The 17,625-nt window shown below is 53.6% G+C and overlaps 1 protein-coding gene across 3 annotated transcripts in view; it reads left to right on the top strand.

Annotated features, from left to right (window-relative positions):
- Positions 1-17,213, top strand: part of LMO1 (LIM domain only 1) — a 41,290-nt gene extending 24,077 nt beyond the window's left edge. For 2 of the 3 annotated variants that reach the window (XM_023239533.2, XM_023239534.2), the window contains 3 exons: positions 12,152-12,365; positions 15,243-15,368; positions 16,837-17,213. In XM_023239533.2, the coding sequence (XP_023095301.1) occupies positions 12,152-12,365; positions 15,243-15,368; positions 16,837-16,942 (446 nt within the window). In that variant the 3' untranslated portion in view covers positions 16,943-17,213. Of the gene's footprint in view, positions 1-8,932; positions 9,000-12,151; positions 12,366-15,242; positions 15,369-16,836 lie in introns of all 3 variants that reach the window. The other variant, XM_045038917.1, reaches the window with a different exon arrangement.
- The last annotated feature ends 412 nt before the right edge of the window (positions 17,214-17,625 follow it).

The following is a 17,625-nucleotide window of genomic DNA, read 5'->3' as shown; positions in this document are numbered from 1 at the left end:
TGCTTCGAGAAGGAAGCAGAACCCAGCATCTGGCTAGGCTGAGCTTGCCTGGAGGGTCCCCTCCTTATGTCTGGAGAACACATTTAAAAGTTTGAATTCAAAATTGATTTTGAAGGGCCCTAATCTCTGATCCCCTGGCGCTCACGGTGTGTCTGCAGCTCCTGCCAGACTCTCGTTTTCTGGTTCAGCGCGTTGGTGCTCACGTCCCTGATGCTGTGAAATTGAGACTCGTCTGAGAGTCCGTGCTCTCCTCCTCCTCTGCAGAGATTGCAGGCCCCTTGGGAGCCCTGTTTCATTAGATGGGTGACGTGGGCTTTGCGGGTGCCCAGGGAGCAGCTGAGTTGCTGTCTGGGGAACACAGCTTCCAGACGCTTCCCTGCTGATTTCCCATAGCTGTACAGCTCCAAGCAGCATTCTGTCAAAGGACCTGGGGGCTTGCTCCAGCAGCCCTGGATGGGAGGGGGCTTGGCAGAGGCTACAGTTAGAGAAAGGCTTGGGCCTAGGTTTCTTCTGTAGTAACCTTTGGGGGCTTTTTCCTCCCACTGTCCTCAAGAGGCTGAGACTTGGCTGGGAGGTAGGAGTGGTCATATCATAGCCAAGAGGACCCTCAGGTGGGGAGTAGGGGAGGCTAGGTCTGTGCCAGGCAGGGAAGGGTGCCCAGGCCACAGGCACAAAGGGAAAGATTGAGCTGATGAGATTTCACAGATGACTGAACTTTGGGGCTCTACCTCCACTCTCTGAGGGTTGGGATGGAGCATTTGTGTGCAAGGGGACATTCAAAGGGGGACTTCATTCCTCACAGGTCTGAGGGGTTGGAGAAGAGGATTGATACCCCTTAATCTAAAGGGTAGAGGGTTTATATTTGCAAAAGAGCTGTCATTTTGCAGTTGGAGCCCTGGGTAGGCCTCTCAAAATTCCAGATTGAGGATGGCAGGACCTAGGCACTGCCACAGATCTGCTGTCTTAGGCCACATAAGTATAGGTGCCTAGCAGTGTGTGGCATGGGGCACCAACAAGCCTGATGGGAAGGCTCCCATCTCTGGGTAGCCTGCCTGTCTGCATTTAGCCCCCTCTGGCCTGAAGACTCTTACCAGTAATATCTGGATAGATTCTGCTTAGTCTTTTTATTCATTAACTGAACTGATGGTTAAAAAGTGCTATGAGGCTCAGTGCTGGAGACACAATGGTGAACAAGGCAGGACTAAAAAAATAGGCCTTCATGGGGCTTTCGTTCTTATGAGCGAGGCCAATCATTTGTCTTTAGTACAATCACAAAAAAGTAAAACAATTAACAAGTTGTGATTAAAAACTCAGAAGGAAATGACAAGGGAGTCATGTAAATTAGGAAATAAGGTAGTCAAGGAAAGCCTCTCCGACGAGGTGACATTTGAGCTGAAGCCTAAGGATGGGAAGGAGCCAGCCACAGGAAGAGGCAGAGAAGGGTGTTCTGGGAAGGAGACACAGCATGTGCAAAGGCCCTGAGGCAGGAGGGAGATCTGGAAGGAATGTGGCTGGTGCACAGTATTGGAGGGGGAGGCAGGAGCCAGACCACATGAGGATATCATAGGCTCGTTGAAGAGGGTGGATGTTATTCTCAACCCGCTGGAAGTTATGGAAGGGTTTCAAGCTGAGCAGTGACCTGACCTACTTTGTTTTGAAAGATTTCTATAGCTGTTGTGTGAAGAGTGGAATGTAGATAGTAGACATGAGAGGCTGGTCAGGAGCTCTGCTGATGGTGTGTGAAAGATGGTGGTGGCTCTGGAAATGGGAAGAAGAGGCAGGATGGGAAGCGGGAATCAGCGGTGGGAGAGAGTGAGGATGATGGAGGGTCTGAGGGCGGCTCCCAGTCTCTGGCCTGAGCATCTGGGTGGATAATGGTGTCAGTGTGGTGAGGGGAAGCCTGGGACAAGGGTACAGGGACCAGGTTTTGGGGAGGAGGTCCAGAGTCCTGTTTTCGACCTATTGCTTTTGAGATATGTGTGAAACTTCATGGAAACCGAGAACTGGAAGAGAATGCCTACACTCGTTCTGCAGATAGCTATGCAATTAACTGAAGCATCATTGCCCATGACAGACTCCAAAGAGCACACGCAGCTTCTGATGTTTCTAAGTCCCCTTCACTGAAGAACAGCAGAAAATTATGTGTCTCTGGAGAGCAGATTCCATTTGCACCTGCTCCAGTGTCTCTCAGTGCATCATCCAGGCCCCTGCAAGGTCTACGCTGGGTCCCCTAAAGCCGTTGCCAGACACCAGGCTGTGCTGGGTCTGGCTTCTCTCAACCATGAGGGCCCATGAGATGTGTGTGGAAACTCCTCAGCCCCTTCATCTCCAAACACTCGAACGTCATTTGCGGGTTCAGGCTTTAGGACACACCATTCTAAGGAGGTTTGATCCACCAAAAACACGCTGCAAAGATGCCTGCTGCTTCCTACACCTTCACAGGAAATGGCTCCTCTGGGGGGCACTGGGGACCAGAGGCTTGTCCTTCCCCTGCAAGGGATCTTTAGAGCTTTCTTCTTTTGGCAGGCATCAGATTGGGCCCGAGCAGAAGTTTGCTTTCCCCATTGCTTAGGAAAAAGCTGATTCCATACTGCCTCTGGCCAGGACGTAGAACAGGAAGAGATGAGGCCAGCAGCCTGGGTCTGAAGCTTACCCTTAGGCAGGTTGTGTGATTTCTCTGACCTCAGGGATCATCATGAGGAGGACAGTTAATGCATGTAAAGCACTTGGCACATAGTAGGCATTGAATAAAGGATATTATTATCATGCAGTTGAACGTGACTGTAGTGGCTGCAGGTATATGGGGACAGCACTGGGCAGTGCTTTCCTTCTGCCTTCTTGTGGTGGTGGACTGTGGAAACCTGGAGGGACTTAACACTTTAGAGAAGGCAAGAAATGCTGGACCTCCATTCTCTTTTCTTTTCTTTCCTTTCCTTCTCTTCTCTTTTTTTATTATGAACTCTTTTTTTTTAATGTATATTTATTTTGAGAGAGAGCATGTGAGCAAGGAGAGGGGCAGAGAGAAAGGAGAGAGAGAATCCCAAGCAGGCTCTGCTGGAAGCACGGAGTTGGATGTGGGGCTCAAACTCATGAACTGTGAGATCATGACCTGAGCTGAAACCAAGAGTCGGATGCGTAACCGACTGAGCCACCCAGGTGCCTGGACCTCCTTTTAATTTCTTATCCTGAGTCTGGCCCCTCTTCTGGGACTCCCTCCCTCCCCCCCCCTTCCCTCATTCACACACAAGCCCCTGGCTGTGATTGAGGCTCAGCCCAGCAATTAGGCACTGGGCTAGAGCCCCCAGCCTGCCCCTCACAGCTTGGCTCAACCCCCTGAGGTCATGTGCCATCTCAAGGCTTCTACGTCTCTCTCAAGACTACAACGCAAACATCTTGGGTCTGCCTCTACACGGTTCTCCTGCTCCCTTTTTCATCCTTAGTTTCTGGTCCATGTCCCCTTTCTGGCCCTGCCTAGAAGCTCTTTCAAGGTTCCACAGCAGCTATAGCTTCTGCAGGGCCACCAGGTGAGCAGAAATGGTCTATGACACACAAGAGCGTGGAGACTGTGCCCTGCCTGGGCCATCATTTCTCCTGGTCTTCTTAACCTAGGCCCTGCTGTAAGCATGCCTCCTGGCATCATTCTGGCATCTAGGCTGCAGGGGAGAACCCAGATGCTACCCCAGTGAGCTTTCCTCAACCAGGCTGTGCAGAGAAGCCATGGGGCGCGGGCTGGATGAGAATCTGAACTCTGGAGTCAGGCAGGTGGGGACTTCAGTCCCTGCCCTGCAGCCTTCTAGCTATGTGACCTTGGGTAAGAACTTGAACCTTCCTAAGCCTCTGCTTCCTCATCCGTTGAGTGGGTGTAATCATTTAGTACCTCAGAGTTAATATGAGGATTCACTGAGATAACAGGTGGAGTGAGTGCTGAGGAAATGGGAGGGGGCAGTTTATGAAGAGGTGTCCAAAGTCCTGACTGAGAGGTCTCCATTTTCGTTCTTTTTTTTTTTTAATGGAGGTATAACATCTATGCAGTAAAATGCAGAAGTCTCAAATGTTCAGTGCAATGAGTTTTTACATCTATGTGTGCCCCTCTAAACACCACCCAGATCAAGACCTAGGACACTTGCAGCTTCTCACCATGCTCCCTCACGCCTTCTGCCTCACGGTAATACACACCATCATTCGGACATTTCTCACCACAGATCAGTTCTGCCTGTTTGGGTGTTACGTACAAATAGAATTATACAGTGTGTACCTTTGCCTCTGGCTTCTTTCATTCAACATTCTGCTGTCTGATTCACCCATGTTGTTATGTGTATCAGTGTATGTGATCAGTGATCAGTTGTTATGTGTATCAGTGTTATGTGTATCAGTCTTTTTCGTGGCTGTGTATTATTCCATCGCGTGACTGCACAATAGTGGATCATCCGTTTTACTGTCCATGGCCATTTGTGTTGTTTTCATCTGTGGGCTATTACGAAGAAAACTGCTCTGGAAATCCTTGTACGTCCCCTCTGGTGGACATAAGCTGCCATTTCTGTTGGGTGTATACCTAGGAAGAGAATTGTTGGATCATAAGACGTAGATAATTTTTCATAGCTGATTTTCTTAAGCTACTGCATCAAATCCTTTTATAAATACTTCATGTCCATTATCTCATTTAATCCTCGGAATAATTCTTTAAACTGGGCAGTCCTCATTTAGCAGGTAGGTAAATTGAGGCAGAGCTGGGAGGTGTTGGAGTCAGAATTCAAGGTGAGGCCGTCTGTCTGCAGGGCCCACAGTCTTCGTGTCTACACAGCCACTCTTCTCCCAGACCCCCTTGAGGGGCAGTGCCAGAGTGAAAGGGGCCGGTCCTCCGGTGAGCTGGCCACCACCGCCAGCCTCCCTCCCCTGGCCCAGTGGGGAGGTGGAGGCCACGGGAGCCCGGCTTCTCTCTCTCATCTCGCACGGTGAGTGCGCCACCTGCGAAGGGGTGCGCAGAGGGGTGGTAATGAACGTTCTCTAGGTGCTGTAGCCACGCGTTTCAACAGTTGTTCTCGTTGGCTTTTGATTCCAAATGAGTAGGAAATGCTATTAGTTCAGGCCTCGCCTGCCGCATGGCAAGGCCCTGGGATAGAAGTGCAGTGAGACGAGAAATTGTGGAGATAAAACTGGTGTGAAATGGAGGCCTTCTCACAAGGCTGGATGTGTCCGTGCGAAATGAAGTTACTTCTGAGAAAACGAGATTTAAAGAGATTCTGCAGAATTAGATTACACTTTCAAATTTCCTCATTAAACAGGGTTGGTGCCACGGAGGGGCCGCTGGCTGGCCCTGTGTGGGACCCAACTCTGCAGTTCCAGGCCCAGGTGCGGGCCCACGTGGGCACAAGCACCTTGCAGGTGGCAGGGACCCAGATCCCCAGAGACTGCAGACCCCTCCCCCCAGCAGCTGGAGTGGGTGTAAGAAGTGTGGGACTGACTTTCTGGATGTTCACCACCACTCCCGTGGGTCCCTGTGGGCGAAACCCAGGGGGCTCTCACTCTTCCATGTCCTTGGGAAGATGGAGTTGAGAACAGAGCACCAGGCCCCTTACTCATGGGTTTTGCTCATGTCAGAGCTTGATTTTGAGCTATGACCCATTTTTTGGAAATGTTTTTTAAAAGGCAGTAAATGCGCACGTGACTGCTTGTGCATGGATGTGTATATTTACATGTGCACACCCACCATGCGTGTGCTCAGATGTGTGATGTGTGTTTTCATAAAACTTCCTGAGTAGCTGCTGTATGCTAACACTGCCGGCTTCTGGAATAAAACTTGTGGAGAGAGTCAGTAGACCCAGTTCCGCCTCTCGCAGCCCCGGTGTACACATATGTGATTATGTGTCAGGCACAAGTACTCGTGTGCCGTTGTGCACGTTGGTAGCCGTGTCCTGCATCTGTGCACCCTCTCTGTAACGCCTCCCTCCTCGGTCTGCCAGCTCCCCAGAGCTTAGCAGTGCATGGCCTGGCAGCAGGGCAGATGAATCCAGTACTTGGGCCCAGAAGACAGACTGCCAGGATTCAAATCCCAGGTGTGTCCCATCCTAACAGGGGCAAGCTGGAACCTTTCTCGGGCCTCGGTTTTCCTGCTGTTAAAGTGGGAATAATAATGGTATCCATCTCATAAGGCGGTTGTGAGCCAAGCGCTTAGAAGCCGAGCACTGCCAGCAGCATCAGGCGTTACCTCCCTGCAAGTTGCCCTTGGCCCCGGGAAAGCCCAGCTTCCTTCCCAGAGGAGGAGGAGGGGGGCCCATGGTGAGGAAGAGAAGCCCCGGAACTGCACTGGGTCGCTGTGTTGTGCTGTGTGGACACAGATTCAGAAGCACTACTGAGACATGTGCAGAGGTTATGAGCAATGCTGAGGCCACACCCATGGCCCCAGAGGAGCCCGCCCTGAGCTGCCACAGCAGTCCCCTCCAACTTGACGGGTCACCGAAGTCGCCTGTTGGACAGACGGGGCTGCTTCCTTCTGCACACCTCTGCAGTGACCACTGGACTGTCCTTTGGGTATCGCTGGACTCTAGCCAGCGCCTGTGTGATCTTAACCGTGGTGGCACATTCAAATTCGTTTATTTGCCTCAAAGTGCGTGATCTTCGCTATCTGAGGGACCTGAGATGGAGCTGTGAGTAAGGTCACCCCTTCCCTTGTGCCAAATGGGGTGACACTGATCAGAGCTAACTTTTGACTGCCGGGTCCAGTTAGTCCTCAGCTTCACATAGATTTTCTCCCTTATTCCTTAACTGACCGAGCCACCCAGGCTCCAACTCCCTTATTCCTCCTGGAAACTCTGTGGAATAGGTACTATTTTCATGTTCATTTTACAAGAAAGAAAACTGAGGCACAGAGGAATTAAAGTCACACAAAGGCATCAGACAAACCCAAATTGAAGGATGCTCTATAAAATAACTGGCCTGTGTTCTTCAAAAATGCTAGTATCTTGAAACACAAAGAAAAGCTTAGGAAGTCTTTCAGATTTAAGTGGACTAAACTGGACAAGTAAATACAATGCATGCTCCAGAATTTATTTTGCCGTAAAATATATTATTGGGGAAACGGGTAAAATCTGAGTGAGGTCTGTTGGTAATAGAAGCGATACATCAATGATCATTTCCTGGTTTTGTTAATCGTATTGTATGAGAATGTCCTTGCTTTTAGGAAACACACGTCAAAGTATTGAGGATTATAAGGCTTCATGTCCGAAGCCAACTCTCAAATGAGTCGGAAAGAATATTATAGATATTATAGGGAGGTCTGTAGGGAAGGATAAAACAAACATGATAAAATGCCCATATTTAGGGAATCAACACAAAAGGTATACAGGAATTCTTTCTATTTTGCAACTTCTCTGAAGGTTTGAAATTACATCAAGATAAAAAGTTAAAGGAGAAAGGAAACAAGTGTCAGAACAGGGGGAGGGCATCCTGAGATGCATATTAATGATACTATCCAGTTCCGGTGTGTCCCCCACTGGATGCCAGACTCTCCTGTGGCTTCATATGTACGACCTGTTCTGTCCTCACCGTCATCTGTGTGGAAAGAGACCTTTATGGCTCCCATTTCACAACAGCAAGTCAGAAAGATGAGGGATTTGCTCCAGAACCTCCAGCTACTTGGAACAGTTCTCAGGCTGGAAAGTAGGCTCTCAGAGTTCAAGCTCAGTGCCCTGAGCCTCAGCCCCAGTGCTGACTCTGAGTTTTGGTCAAGGGTGGGATGGGCAGGACCAGGCCTTTCTTCTGGGAGCAGCGATGGAGGGAAGGTCCTGGGACAGAAGCAAACAAGGTCCATTTGCAGGATGGAGAGGGATGCTATTCCAGGATTCCGCAGGGAGCAGATCCAGAGGGCCAAGCAGGATGTGCTGGATGTGGGGGGGGGGGGGAGCCTCACATGCCAGGTGGAGCTGCCAGTGGTGGCTGCAGGGGCCCAAGGCATAGCTCAGAGTGACCCAGGGCTGGATGGGGTGGGCATTCCAGGACAGAGGACTGGCTTTGGAGGAGCTCAGCCTGCTGTCCACGCTGGAGGCATCAGTGGGACTGGGAGCAGCGGGCTTGGCAGTTTGGAGAGGTCCGCGTGCTGAAGGTGAGGGGCAGCGTGGCCTGGGGTGGGTGGGCGGGGATTGCCGAGGACTTGGGTCTGACCTGGCAGACCACTTGGGGGGGTCCCTGTGAAGAGGAGGGCTTCTCTCCTGGCTGGCGGGTGGGTGTGGAAAGAGCCAAATGACCTCTGGCAGTCCCTCCTGGTCACTGGGACTGTCTGGCTTGTCCTCAGATTAAAGAGCTAAGGGTAAGTGTCTGGCAGCCGGATGAGTCAGACTGGGAGGCTGCCTCCTTCCACTATCAGCCTGCCTGGTGTAGAGGCGGGGTAGGGGTTTGGCCGATCTCCCCTCAGATGTCATCCCCCAACACCCTGAGATTGAGGAGGAGCAAATAGGCTATGTGAACTGGTTTCTTTGGCTGGGTCCCCGTGTATGTCTGAGCTTGTGCCCGCACGTGCGGGCAGGCTCAACATCATCCATTGTAAAATATCAGTGTTTTCATGGGTGAGTAGTAATTACTGGGTAATGCTTTAAAACCTTTCCTGAAGGAGCGCAAAGCTGTTTTTTTCCTAAAGTCAGGAGTACATTAAAAGGATTACCATGTAGATTTGATTTTTAGATAACACTAAAATGGATCCCAAATGGACTTCAGCAAAGGGATGCTATCTCCTTAATGGAAAGTGCATGGCCCGAGGCTCAGCTCCCAGAGCCAGGCAGGGGAGGGAGGGAAGAGGTGTCTGCGGGGCTGACTGGCAGGCTGGGTGGGGGCTGGGGAGGCAGGGCAGGGAGGGAGAGCCCTGACCCTCTGGGGAGCATTTCACTTCATTTAGGGAGCAGGAGACCAGAGATGCCCCCTTTAAACCTCCTTGCCTTTCCAGGAGTGTTTTCAAGTCTCCTGAACTAACTCAGAGCAAACAGTATGGATGCTCCCTAAAGAAGGAAGGGGTGAGTCAGACTTCTCCCAGGAATTCAGCCTTCCTAGGCAGAGAAGGCTCAAGGTCCCTGTGCCCTGGGACCTCCTTAGGCAGGCTGGCCCTGCAGTTCTGTGTCTCAGTGGGTGTCAGAAACTGGCAGAAGCCGTATGGTTTCTTTTTTTGTTTTAATTTTTTTAAAGTTTTTATTTATTTTTATTTTTGAGAGAGGGAGAGAGAGAGAGAGAGAGAGTGTGTGTGTGTGTGTGTGCGCGTGCGCGCGCGCGCGCGTGTGGGCAAGAGGAGAGGCAGAGAAAGTGGGGGACAGAGGATCTGAAGCAGTCCCTGTGCGGACAGCAGAGAGCCCAACACAGAGCTCAGACTCGCTAACCATGAGATCATGACCTGAGCTGAAGGCAGATGATTAACCAACTGACCCATCCAGGCACCCCAAATCTGTATGACTTCTTAAGAGTTCTCAGGGCCCAGGAAGCAGAGTTCTTCAGTACCCTAGAGCAGGGTTCCCAGGCCTCGCAGAGCACTGCTGAGTGCCAGGCCCAGCCCAACCACAGGCAGGGGACAAGGGACCTGGGGGCAGCTTGTGACTTCACGCCTCATGGCCTCCCTGGGTCCTGTAGGTTCAGGGTCCCACCGGTGATGGAACTGCCAGCTCGCGCTGCAGCTCACAGCCCTGCAGGCTCTGGGGCCTGCTAGGCGTGCTGGGGCCTGAGCTTGGAAGGCCAGCCTGTCCAGAAGCCATGCCAGAGGGAGGATAGAGCAGGACAGACACTTTTAGTGCTGGAGTCCTTCCTTATTTGGGGGTATAACCTAGTGGATCAGGTGGATCCCCTGAGTGTGGCTTTTCCAGTTACTCACACACCCCCTGCTACTGAGAGCACAAGCGTAGAGCCCTGGGGGGCTCGGGCCTGCTGCCAGTCCAGGTGAGCAAGGGGCACGCCAGCCTTAGTGGAGCTATCCTAGGGGCCTGGCCTGAGATTTCCAAGTTGGTGTGCGTGTACAGGTACAGCTGTGCTGGCTGGCTGCTTCTTCCACAGAGTCCGGGGACAATAGCCCCACCCTGGGACCCACACACCTCCTCACCTCCAGCTCTCCTGACCCCTCCCCCATTTGCCCACACCTGATTCCTCCCTGTAGGCCAGACCTTGGAAAAAACACTTCAGAGCCCCCTTAGCTCTCGGGGATGCCTGCTCCCCAGCTGGCTTCCACGGCCTCCTCAGAGCTCTGTGACCAGGCTGGACCCGGCCAGAGGAGACACAGGCAGGCCTGAGGACGTAGTCATCCTGGGCCTCATCACTCTCTCAGACCAATTAACCTTTAGAGCTGCATTAAGGAAATTAGTCAGCAAGCTTCCCAGCTAACAGCCAGGCCCTGCGGGGACTGCAGGAAGGAGGAAGGCAGCCTGAGCTGCCTCTCCCCTGCCCTCACCTGTCCTGCTGCTTCTGGCGGGTCCCCTCCCCAAGAGAGACACAGGAGGCAGGGAGGACCCCCCAGGGCCAGATTGATTAGTGGCTTACACTAGATTTTACCTTCAGACCTTCTGTGCCTTGGTTTCTCCATCATTTCTCAGAACATTTGCCTGGAAGAATTCTGAGGGCCCTTCTGACCTGACATCTGTGGGTTTTGAGACTGGGGCCCTTTGGAGGCTGGTCCTCCTCTGAAGTCGGAGGAAGGGTCACGTGCCAGGAAGGGGGAAGAGAAAGGGGGCAGTGGGCCGGGGGTGGGGTAGGAGGGATGCCAGGAGGTGGGAGCTGAGCCCAGAGCCCTGGAGAGTGCTGGGGTCGCTTGGAGAGGATGGGGCCAGGAGAGGGGTAGACTCCAGAGGCTTGGTGGGGAGCCAAGGAGGCAGGAAGGGGTGGGCTGTTCCCCTCCAGAGTGGACTCCTCCACCTGAGCTCATGTCAGGGAAGGCACCCCCACCCCCACTGCCTTCATGAGGGGCTCTCAGGCAACTCTTACAGGCATTCCCACCTGCCCCCAGCCTGGGCCTGGCTCTGAGACTCCCTGCACGTCCCTCCGAGCATAATCTTCACCACATTCAAGCCTCAGGGCTCTACACACATGTCCAGACTCAGGACAACATCGGTCCCCACCTCCTCCTCCACTTTTTCTCCCTGTGGTCTCTCCTTGTGGCCCCAAGGCCAGAGGGTAGGAGGCTGTGCCTCTGTGCACATGCCTGCATGCTATGCCTATGTACGTGTGATGTGCATGAGTGCATACACTTGCCTACTGGGAGGTCTGCCTCTCCTTGCAGGAAGCTCCGTGCTGAAATTCCTGCCCTTGTGTTTTTTCTTGTATGTTGAGAAGCACCCATGGGCCCTGGGAACTTCCCTCCAACCACCACCCCCCCCGCCCCCCGCCTCCCCCTGGCCTGTCACCCTCCCTACCTTGGCTCAGAGATTCTTATCCTGGTGGGAGGAGGAAGGATTGAGAGACTCTGAACCTCCCCTCCCTCAAGCCAGGGCAGGTAAAAAGTTTGAATCTAGCCAGAAGTTTTCGTAAGGAGAGCCCCAACTAGGCCAGGCCCAGCTGCAGGCATCTGCCGGATGACCCAGAGCTCCTGCACCCCACTGGGAGTGTCATGGGGCACCCCACTTTGTTCCTGATACTGCCACAGGTCTACATGAATAAACCAAGAGGCTGTCGCCTGACATTTTAGGTTAAAATGGTCAAAGGCACAAACAATGTGAGGAAGTCTTGAGGTCGCAAAAAGATCTGTGAGAGATCTGTTCTAGCGGACCCAAGCCCATTATGAGATTCAGTTCTTCGGGCCACTGAAAGAGCCAGTCAGATGGTGGCTGCGTGAGGAGGGTTTCAGGCCTCCTATGGAGCAGACCACACAGGAGGCAGTGGCAGGATGGATGGGAGACACAGCTCAGGGGGGCTGGGCCTTGGGGCTATGTGTGTGCCCTGCAGCACAGCAGATGCGGGGCTCCCAGCTGCCGCTGCAGCTTCTGGAGGGATCTTCTCAGGGCAGGGAACAGACTGTGCTGTACAGCTGGAAGGACAGGACCCGGCGCCAGGGGAGGAGGCTGCTGGGGAGAAAGTGAGGATGCCTGGGAACCCCCAGGAGAAGCAGTGGGCCCCTATTCCCAGAGGGATGGCTCCCGGGGCCTGGAGCCACAGGGTCCTTCCTATGTCCATCTGTCTGTCATCTGTCCATCCACAGGCGTGCCGATGCTCTCCGTCCAGCCCAAAGGGAAGCAGAAGGGCTGTGCGGGCTGCAACCGCAAGATCAAGGACCGCTACCTGCTGAAGGCACTGGACAAGTACTGGCACGAGGACTGTCTCAAGTGTGCCTGCTGTGACTGCCGCCTGGGCGAGGTGGGCTCCACCCTCTACACCAAGGCCAACCTCATCCTGTGCCGACGCGACTATCTGAGGTGGGCCTCCTGCCAGCCCTGGCTGCTGTGCTCAGAAAGCTCCCATCCCCCAGGACCCAGCAGGGCTCTGCCCCCACCTTCTGACCTAGGCCCTGTCTGTGTGCACCCGTCCCAGACAGTCCTGGCCCAGCCCTGCTCCGCTGGATGCTCACGGAGCCCTGAAGACAGAGCCACACATTAACTCTCTGGCCTCCATGCCCAGCACAGGTCGTGGGCAAGCCTTTGCAACCATTGGGCACTGGAGATAAGTTTCCCTAGGGCACCAGTCTGGTTTGGCCCCTGTCTTTGCCAGGTGCTTCTGACCCACCCTGTCCCTGGAATCTGGGAAGGGACACCTCAGAGGGCTTCCTGGAGCAAGTAGGGAAGCTCTAAGTCCCCTGGGTCCTGGGTTTGAACTATGAACCTTCTGGCTTTTAACTTTCTCCAAGCCTTGGTTTGCCCCTCCTAGAATAGTATGAAGACTAAAGCTTCAGCTCACATTCCTTGGAGTTCTAACCCACCCTCCCCCACAACCTGGATCCTATTCCCTGGGGCTGTCTCCCCCAATTAACCCTCCCTTAGGCCATTTATGACATCAGCAAGGTTGGAACGAGGCCACAAAGTGGGGGCCTTGGCTGAGACCCAGCATCTACATTTGGCTCCTACACAGGCTGCTGGGTAGTGGCTGGGCCTTGTGAGGAAGGAAGGCCCATTGCATTAATTAATAGGTCAGGGCAAGAGCTTTGTGGGGCTCCCTCTGTTCATGTCTGGGCCGTATGGGGGGGGGGCAGGGTTATCAACAGAGTCTCTCCTACTTTGGGGAAGAGCCTAAGGTTTACCTGCCTGCACCTTCTCTTTCTTCTGCCTTCAGAAGTTTTTTTTTTTAATTTTTTAAAATGTTTATTTAGTTTTGAGACAGAAAAAGAGCATGAGCGGGAGAGGGGTAGAGAGTGAGAGAGACACAGAATCCAAAGCAGGCTCCAGGCTCTGAGCTGTCAGCACAGAGCCTGACGCAGGGCTCCAACTCACAAGCTGCAAGATCATGACCTGAGCCAAAGTTGGATGCTCAACCGACTGATCCACCCAGGGGCCCCTGCCTTCATTAGTTTTTAAGGTATAGCAGTAATCCAAGATCAGTGACCCAGTGCTCCTCACTGGGCTAGAGGAAAGCGCTGAGGCCAGAAGGAGGAGTTAAGAAAAGTTCTTTCTGGGGACTTCCCCTTTGATGATCTGGAAGGGGCCTCCAAGTCTGAAGGTTTCAGGCATCCTTGGGGGGCTGAACCTCCCAGGTTGAGGAGAGGTGTCACACCAACTGATGAGTACAGAGGACCTAGAGAGAGGGGACTGCAGTGAAGGATGGGTTTGTCAACAGAGCCAAAGCACCCAGAAGCATTCTGTGCTCTGCCAGCTACTGGAGCCTGAAAGTGTTTTTTTCTGGGCTCTGACAGAGGCCAAGGAATGACTTTGGGGCCAGGTAGGTCAGTGGGCTGGGATGGGGGCAGACTTCCTGGGGCTGCTCAGCCCCAGATAATGGCTGTCCAGAGCCTGCCACCTCTGCAGCCACTGCTCATTGGACTGGGGGCAGTGAAGCCCCCGCCTTGGCAGGCAGATGTTGTGGCCCAGCCTTTGTCTGCCTTAATCTGAGCCACCAGGCAGCTCAGGCTGATGAATAATGGAGCCAAGCTCATCCGCAGGCGCCTGAGCTTGAGCTGGACAAATCAGGGATTAGAGGGTCTCCTGCCTGCCTCTCAGCCCCCTTGCCTCACTCAGGGCTTGCTCAGCCAGTGTACAGAAAAGGAGCAAGGAAGAGCCTGGCTGGCTCAGGCAATTGGAACACCCGGCCAAAGATTGGCCTGCACTGGGGAGAAAGTGTGCACCCCACCCCTTGCACTCTGCAACCAGCAGCTAAGAGGAGGGGCGCTTGCGTGAAAGAGGCATCATTCCAGGTGTCCTGGGAACTCTCTTTGGGAATCAGTCCTATTTTAGACTTGGAACAGGATCACCTAGCCCAGCATCCCCATTTTGAAGAAGGATAAACTGAGATCCAGGAAAAGGAAAAAGGGCTTTAGGCAGATCACCCAGTGAGTTGGTAGCAGAAAAAGACCACCCCACAGGGTTGTTGCCACGATTAAGTGAATTGATCTTGGGGAGCACCGCAGTGGTTCAGTTGATTAAGCGTCCATCCTACTCTTGATTTCAGCTCAGTTCATGTTCTTGGGGTTCAAGACCCGCCTAGGGCTGCACGCTGGGTGTGAAGCTTACTTAAGATTCTCTCCCTCTGCCCCTCCGCCCACTTACATGCGCTCTCTCTCTTAAAAAAAAAATAAATGAGTTTATCTTGTAAAGCCCTCAGAACAGTGCATGGCACATAGTAAACACACACTGTTATAGGTGTTCACTGAATGATCCACGACCGAGAGTTTATAGAAGTTCTCACAACAAGCCTGCAAAGGATGTGTTTCAGTGTCCCTGTTTTACAGTTGAAATAAGTGAGGCTCGGAGACTCATGACTTGCCTGAGGGCAGGCAGACTGCCTCTGAATTCCTGCTTGTGTGAATCTGGAGTCCTCGCTCAGGGCCCAGCCCAGTGTTCTTCCAGTGGCCCTGGGTGCTAGCTGAACCCCGGTGGGAGCCGGGGAGGGGGCTTTGCCAGCCCAGCCCAGGGAATGGGCGATGTCATCCGACCCCTGGAGCCCCTATGCTCCCCTCCCTGGATCGCTGTGCCGATTTCTCCAAAGCCTGATCTCTTAGCAGAATCTAGATGCTGCTGTCTGTGCTCCTTCCCCCTTGCCTAGGCCCACCTGCTAAGCCCACAAGAGTAGGGACCAGCGGGGCCGTGGGCAGAGGCAGCTCCCCTGTCCCCCAGCCCCCTACACCCTCTGCACCTTTCCCTTGGCAGGCTTTTTGGCACCACAGGAAACTGCGCCGCCTGCAGCAAGCTGATCCCAGCCTTCGAGATGGTGATGCGGGCCCGGGACAACGTATATCACCTCGACTGCTTCGCCTGCCAGCTCTGCAACCAGAGGTGAGTCCTGAACGGGTAGCAGACCCCACATTCTCACCAGACCCCAGCCGATGCCTGCTGGCACAGACCAGGAGTGCTGTGGGCATGTACATGCAAATGTGGGTCCTGCTGTGCATCTGGTGGTACGTCCGTGCTGTCCTGAGCATGCACGTGCATGCGTGTGTTTTGTGTGTGCCTGAGCCCTGGAGCCAAGTGTGTGTCCTCCAGCACCGTGTGTGCATATTTGTAGGCCACAGATCTGTACGAATATAATGGGTCTTGCGTCAGCTTACTGTGTGTGCACGCTGTGCCATGGACGTGTATGTATTTGTAAATGTCCCTGTACAAGGTAGGTATGCGTGTGTGCTCTGTGAGCAGGTGTGTGCATGATGGAGTATGCACATGCACACGTATTGAATGTGCACGTACAAGGGTTCTGAATGCATGCCCTGTGCCCTTGTGTATGTGCCATATGTATGTGCATGCATGTACATTTCAGTGAGAAGGTGTTCCCAGACCCGGAAGGTGAAATCCATTATGGGAATGGCTACTCACTCTTGTGATTCTGGTTCCAGTCTGCCTCCTTTCTGGTGTTTGGCCCCTACACAGTGTCCCAGCCCTGTGGGAGGCCCCAGGGACCTAAGGAGCCAGAACCCTCTGGAGCTCATGTCAGGAAGGAGCTAATACAAGTGTTCCCAGAGGATGAGGTCCGGAGGGAACGCTGAGGGGATAGCTGGGGGCTTGGCCAGACCCTCTGTTACCAAGGCCTCGGTGAAGTTGCAGTGCCACCTGGTGGTTGGATTGGAATCTGCTGGGACTGGGCCTATGACCCTGGGTCTCACCAAAGGCCTAGCCACCTGGGGGCATCTTTGGGGAAGGGCTAAATCCTCCAGTACTTGAGGAGGGCCAGGGGGTGGGGGCAGCAAAGCAAGGCCTTCTTTAGGTGGGAGGGAAGATGGTGGACAGAGCCACCTCCTCCTGGAAGGATGCTCCTCCAGGAAACCTATAGATTCTGTTCAAGAGTACCCTTCACTGAGTCATCCTCTTAAGTTGGGGAAGGGAACAGAGGGATGGAAAAATCAACCATATTGCCCCTTCCTCCTTCCCTACTTCTACCTCTCTCCTTTCTTGGTCTTTTTCTGTCTCTTTGTCCTTCTGTCTCTTTCTCCCTCTCTGGGACTGGGGTAGGCTATTCCTATACCTTCCCACCGACCCCACCCCTCCATGGAGACCTGACTGTGGCCCAGACTTGTCTGTCTGTCCTACACCCCAGACTGCAGGGCCTGGCTAAGGACTGGGCTGACCCAGGGTGATTGACCAGGTTTGCTATGAGACTTTTGGGGATCCCTTCTGGAAAATTCAAGGAGCAAACTCTCCAGGACCTCAGTTCTCACATGTCCACCTCCTGGGCTGGGCTGGGGCCTGTCTGGAGCCTCCGCCATTCACTGGGACCCCTCCATGGCCTCTTTCTCCTGCTTGGATTTTCCAGATTTTGTGTGGGAGACAAATTCTTCCTGAAGAACAACATGATCTTGTGTCAGATGGACTATGAGGAGGGACAGCTCAATGGCACCTTTGAATCCCAGGTTCAGTAATGCCCGGCGCCTGGCCTCCAGGCCCGTCTGTCCGTCTGCCTGTCTGCCCGTCTGTCCACCCGCCTGGCCGGCCAGCCACTCTCCTGCCGATTAGAACTCCTCCGTCCTCGATGGGAGGGACGGTCCTTCCTCCGCCGCCCGTCTGTGTGTGACCCCTCCTGGGGCCAGGCTGGGCCTGTACAGTCTGTCTTCTGTATATAAATGGGAACATTTATTTTATGAGAAATGTAATGCGATTTTATTACTGGCGTGGATTAAACTTATGAATGTTTCCGGGGAGGTTACTGTGCGTTGATCACATGACTGACACAGACCTAGGGTCCCTCCCCTCTGCCTGGGAGCAGAACGGGGCCCTCCCTTTGACCCCTCCAGAGAGGGGTGTGGAGCAGGGCATGGGGATCCAGCATGTGCTGTTGCTGGGTAGAAGGTGGAGGGAAGGGGACAACTCCAAGTATCCCACAGCCAGGGGTGGGCTCTCCCCTGGCAGAGCATATACCCTGGCTCCCAAGATACGGAGAGGCATGATGAAGCCCTCCCTTCCCTGGGTTCCTGTGTTACATCCCTCCACTGAGACCCCCAGCCAGGAACCCAGCCCTGACCTCCCCCACAGCAGGACCCCAAATCCTGAGCCCCCTACCATGGGAATACCATTCTTAAAGCCCTCTTCCCTTTCAGGGTGATGG

This window comes from Felis catus, chromosome D1 (genome assembly GCF_018350175.1).
Source record: "Felis catus isolate Fca126 chromosome D1, F.catus_Fca126_mat1.0, whole genome shotgun sequence".
Taxonomy (NCBI): Eukaryota; Metazoa; Chordata; class Mammalia; order Carnivora; family Felidae; genus Felis; species Felis catus.
The sequence above is the reverse complement of the archived record's forward strand: the minus strand, read 5'-3'. Positions and strand labels throughout refer to the sequence as shown.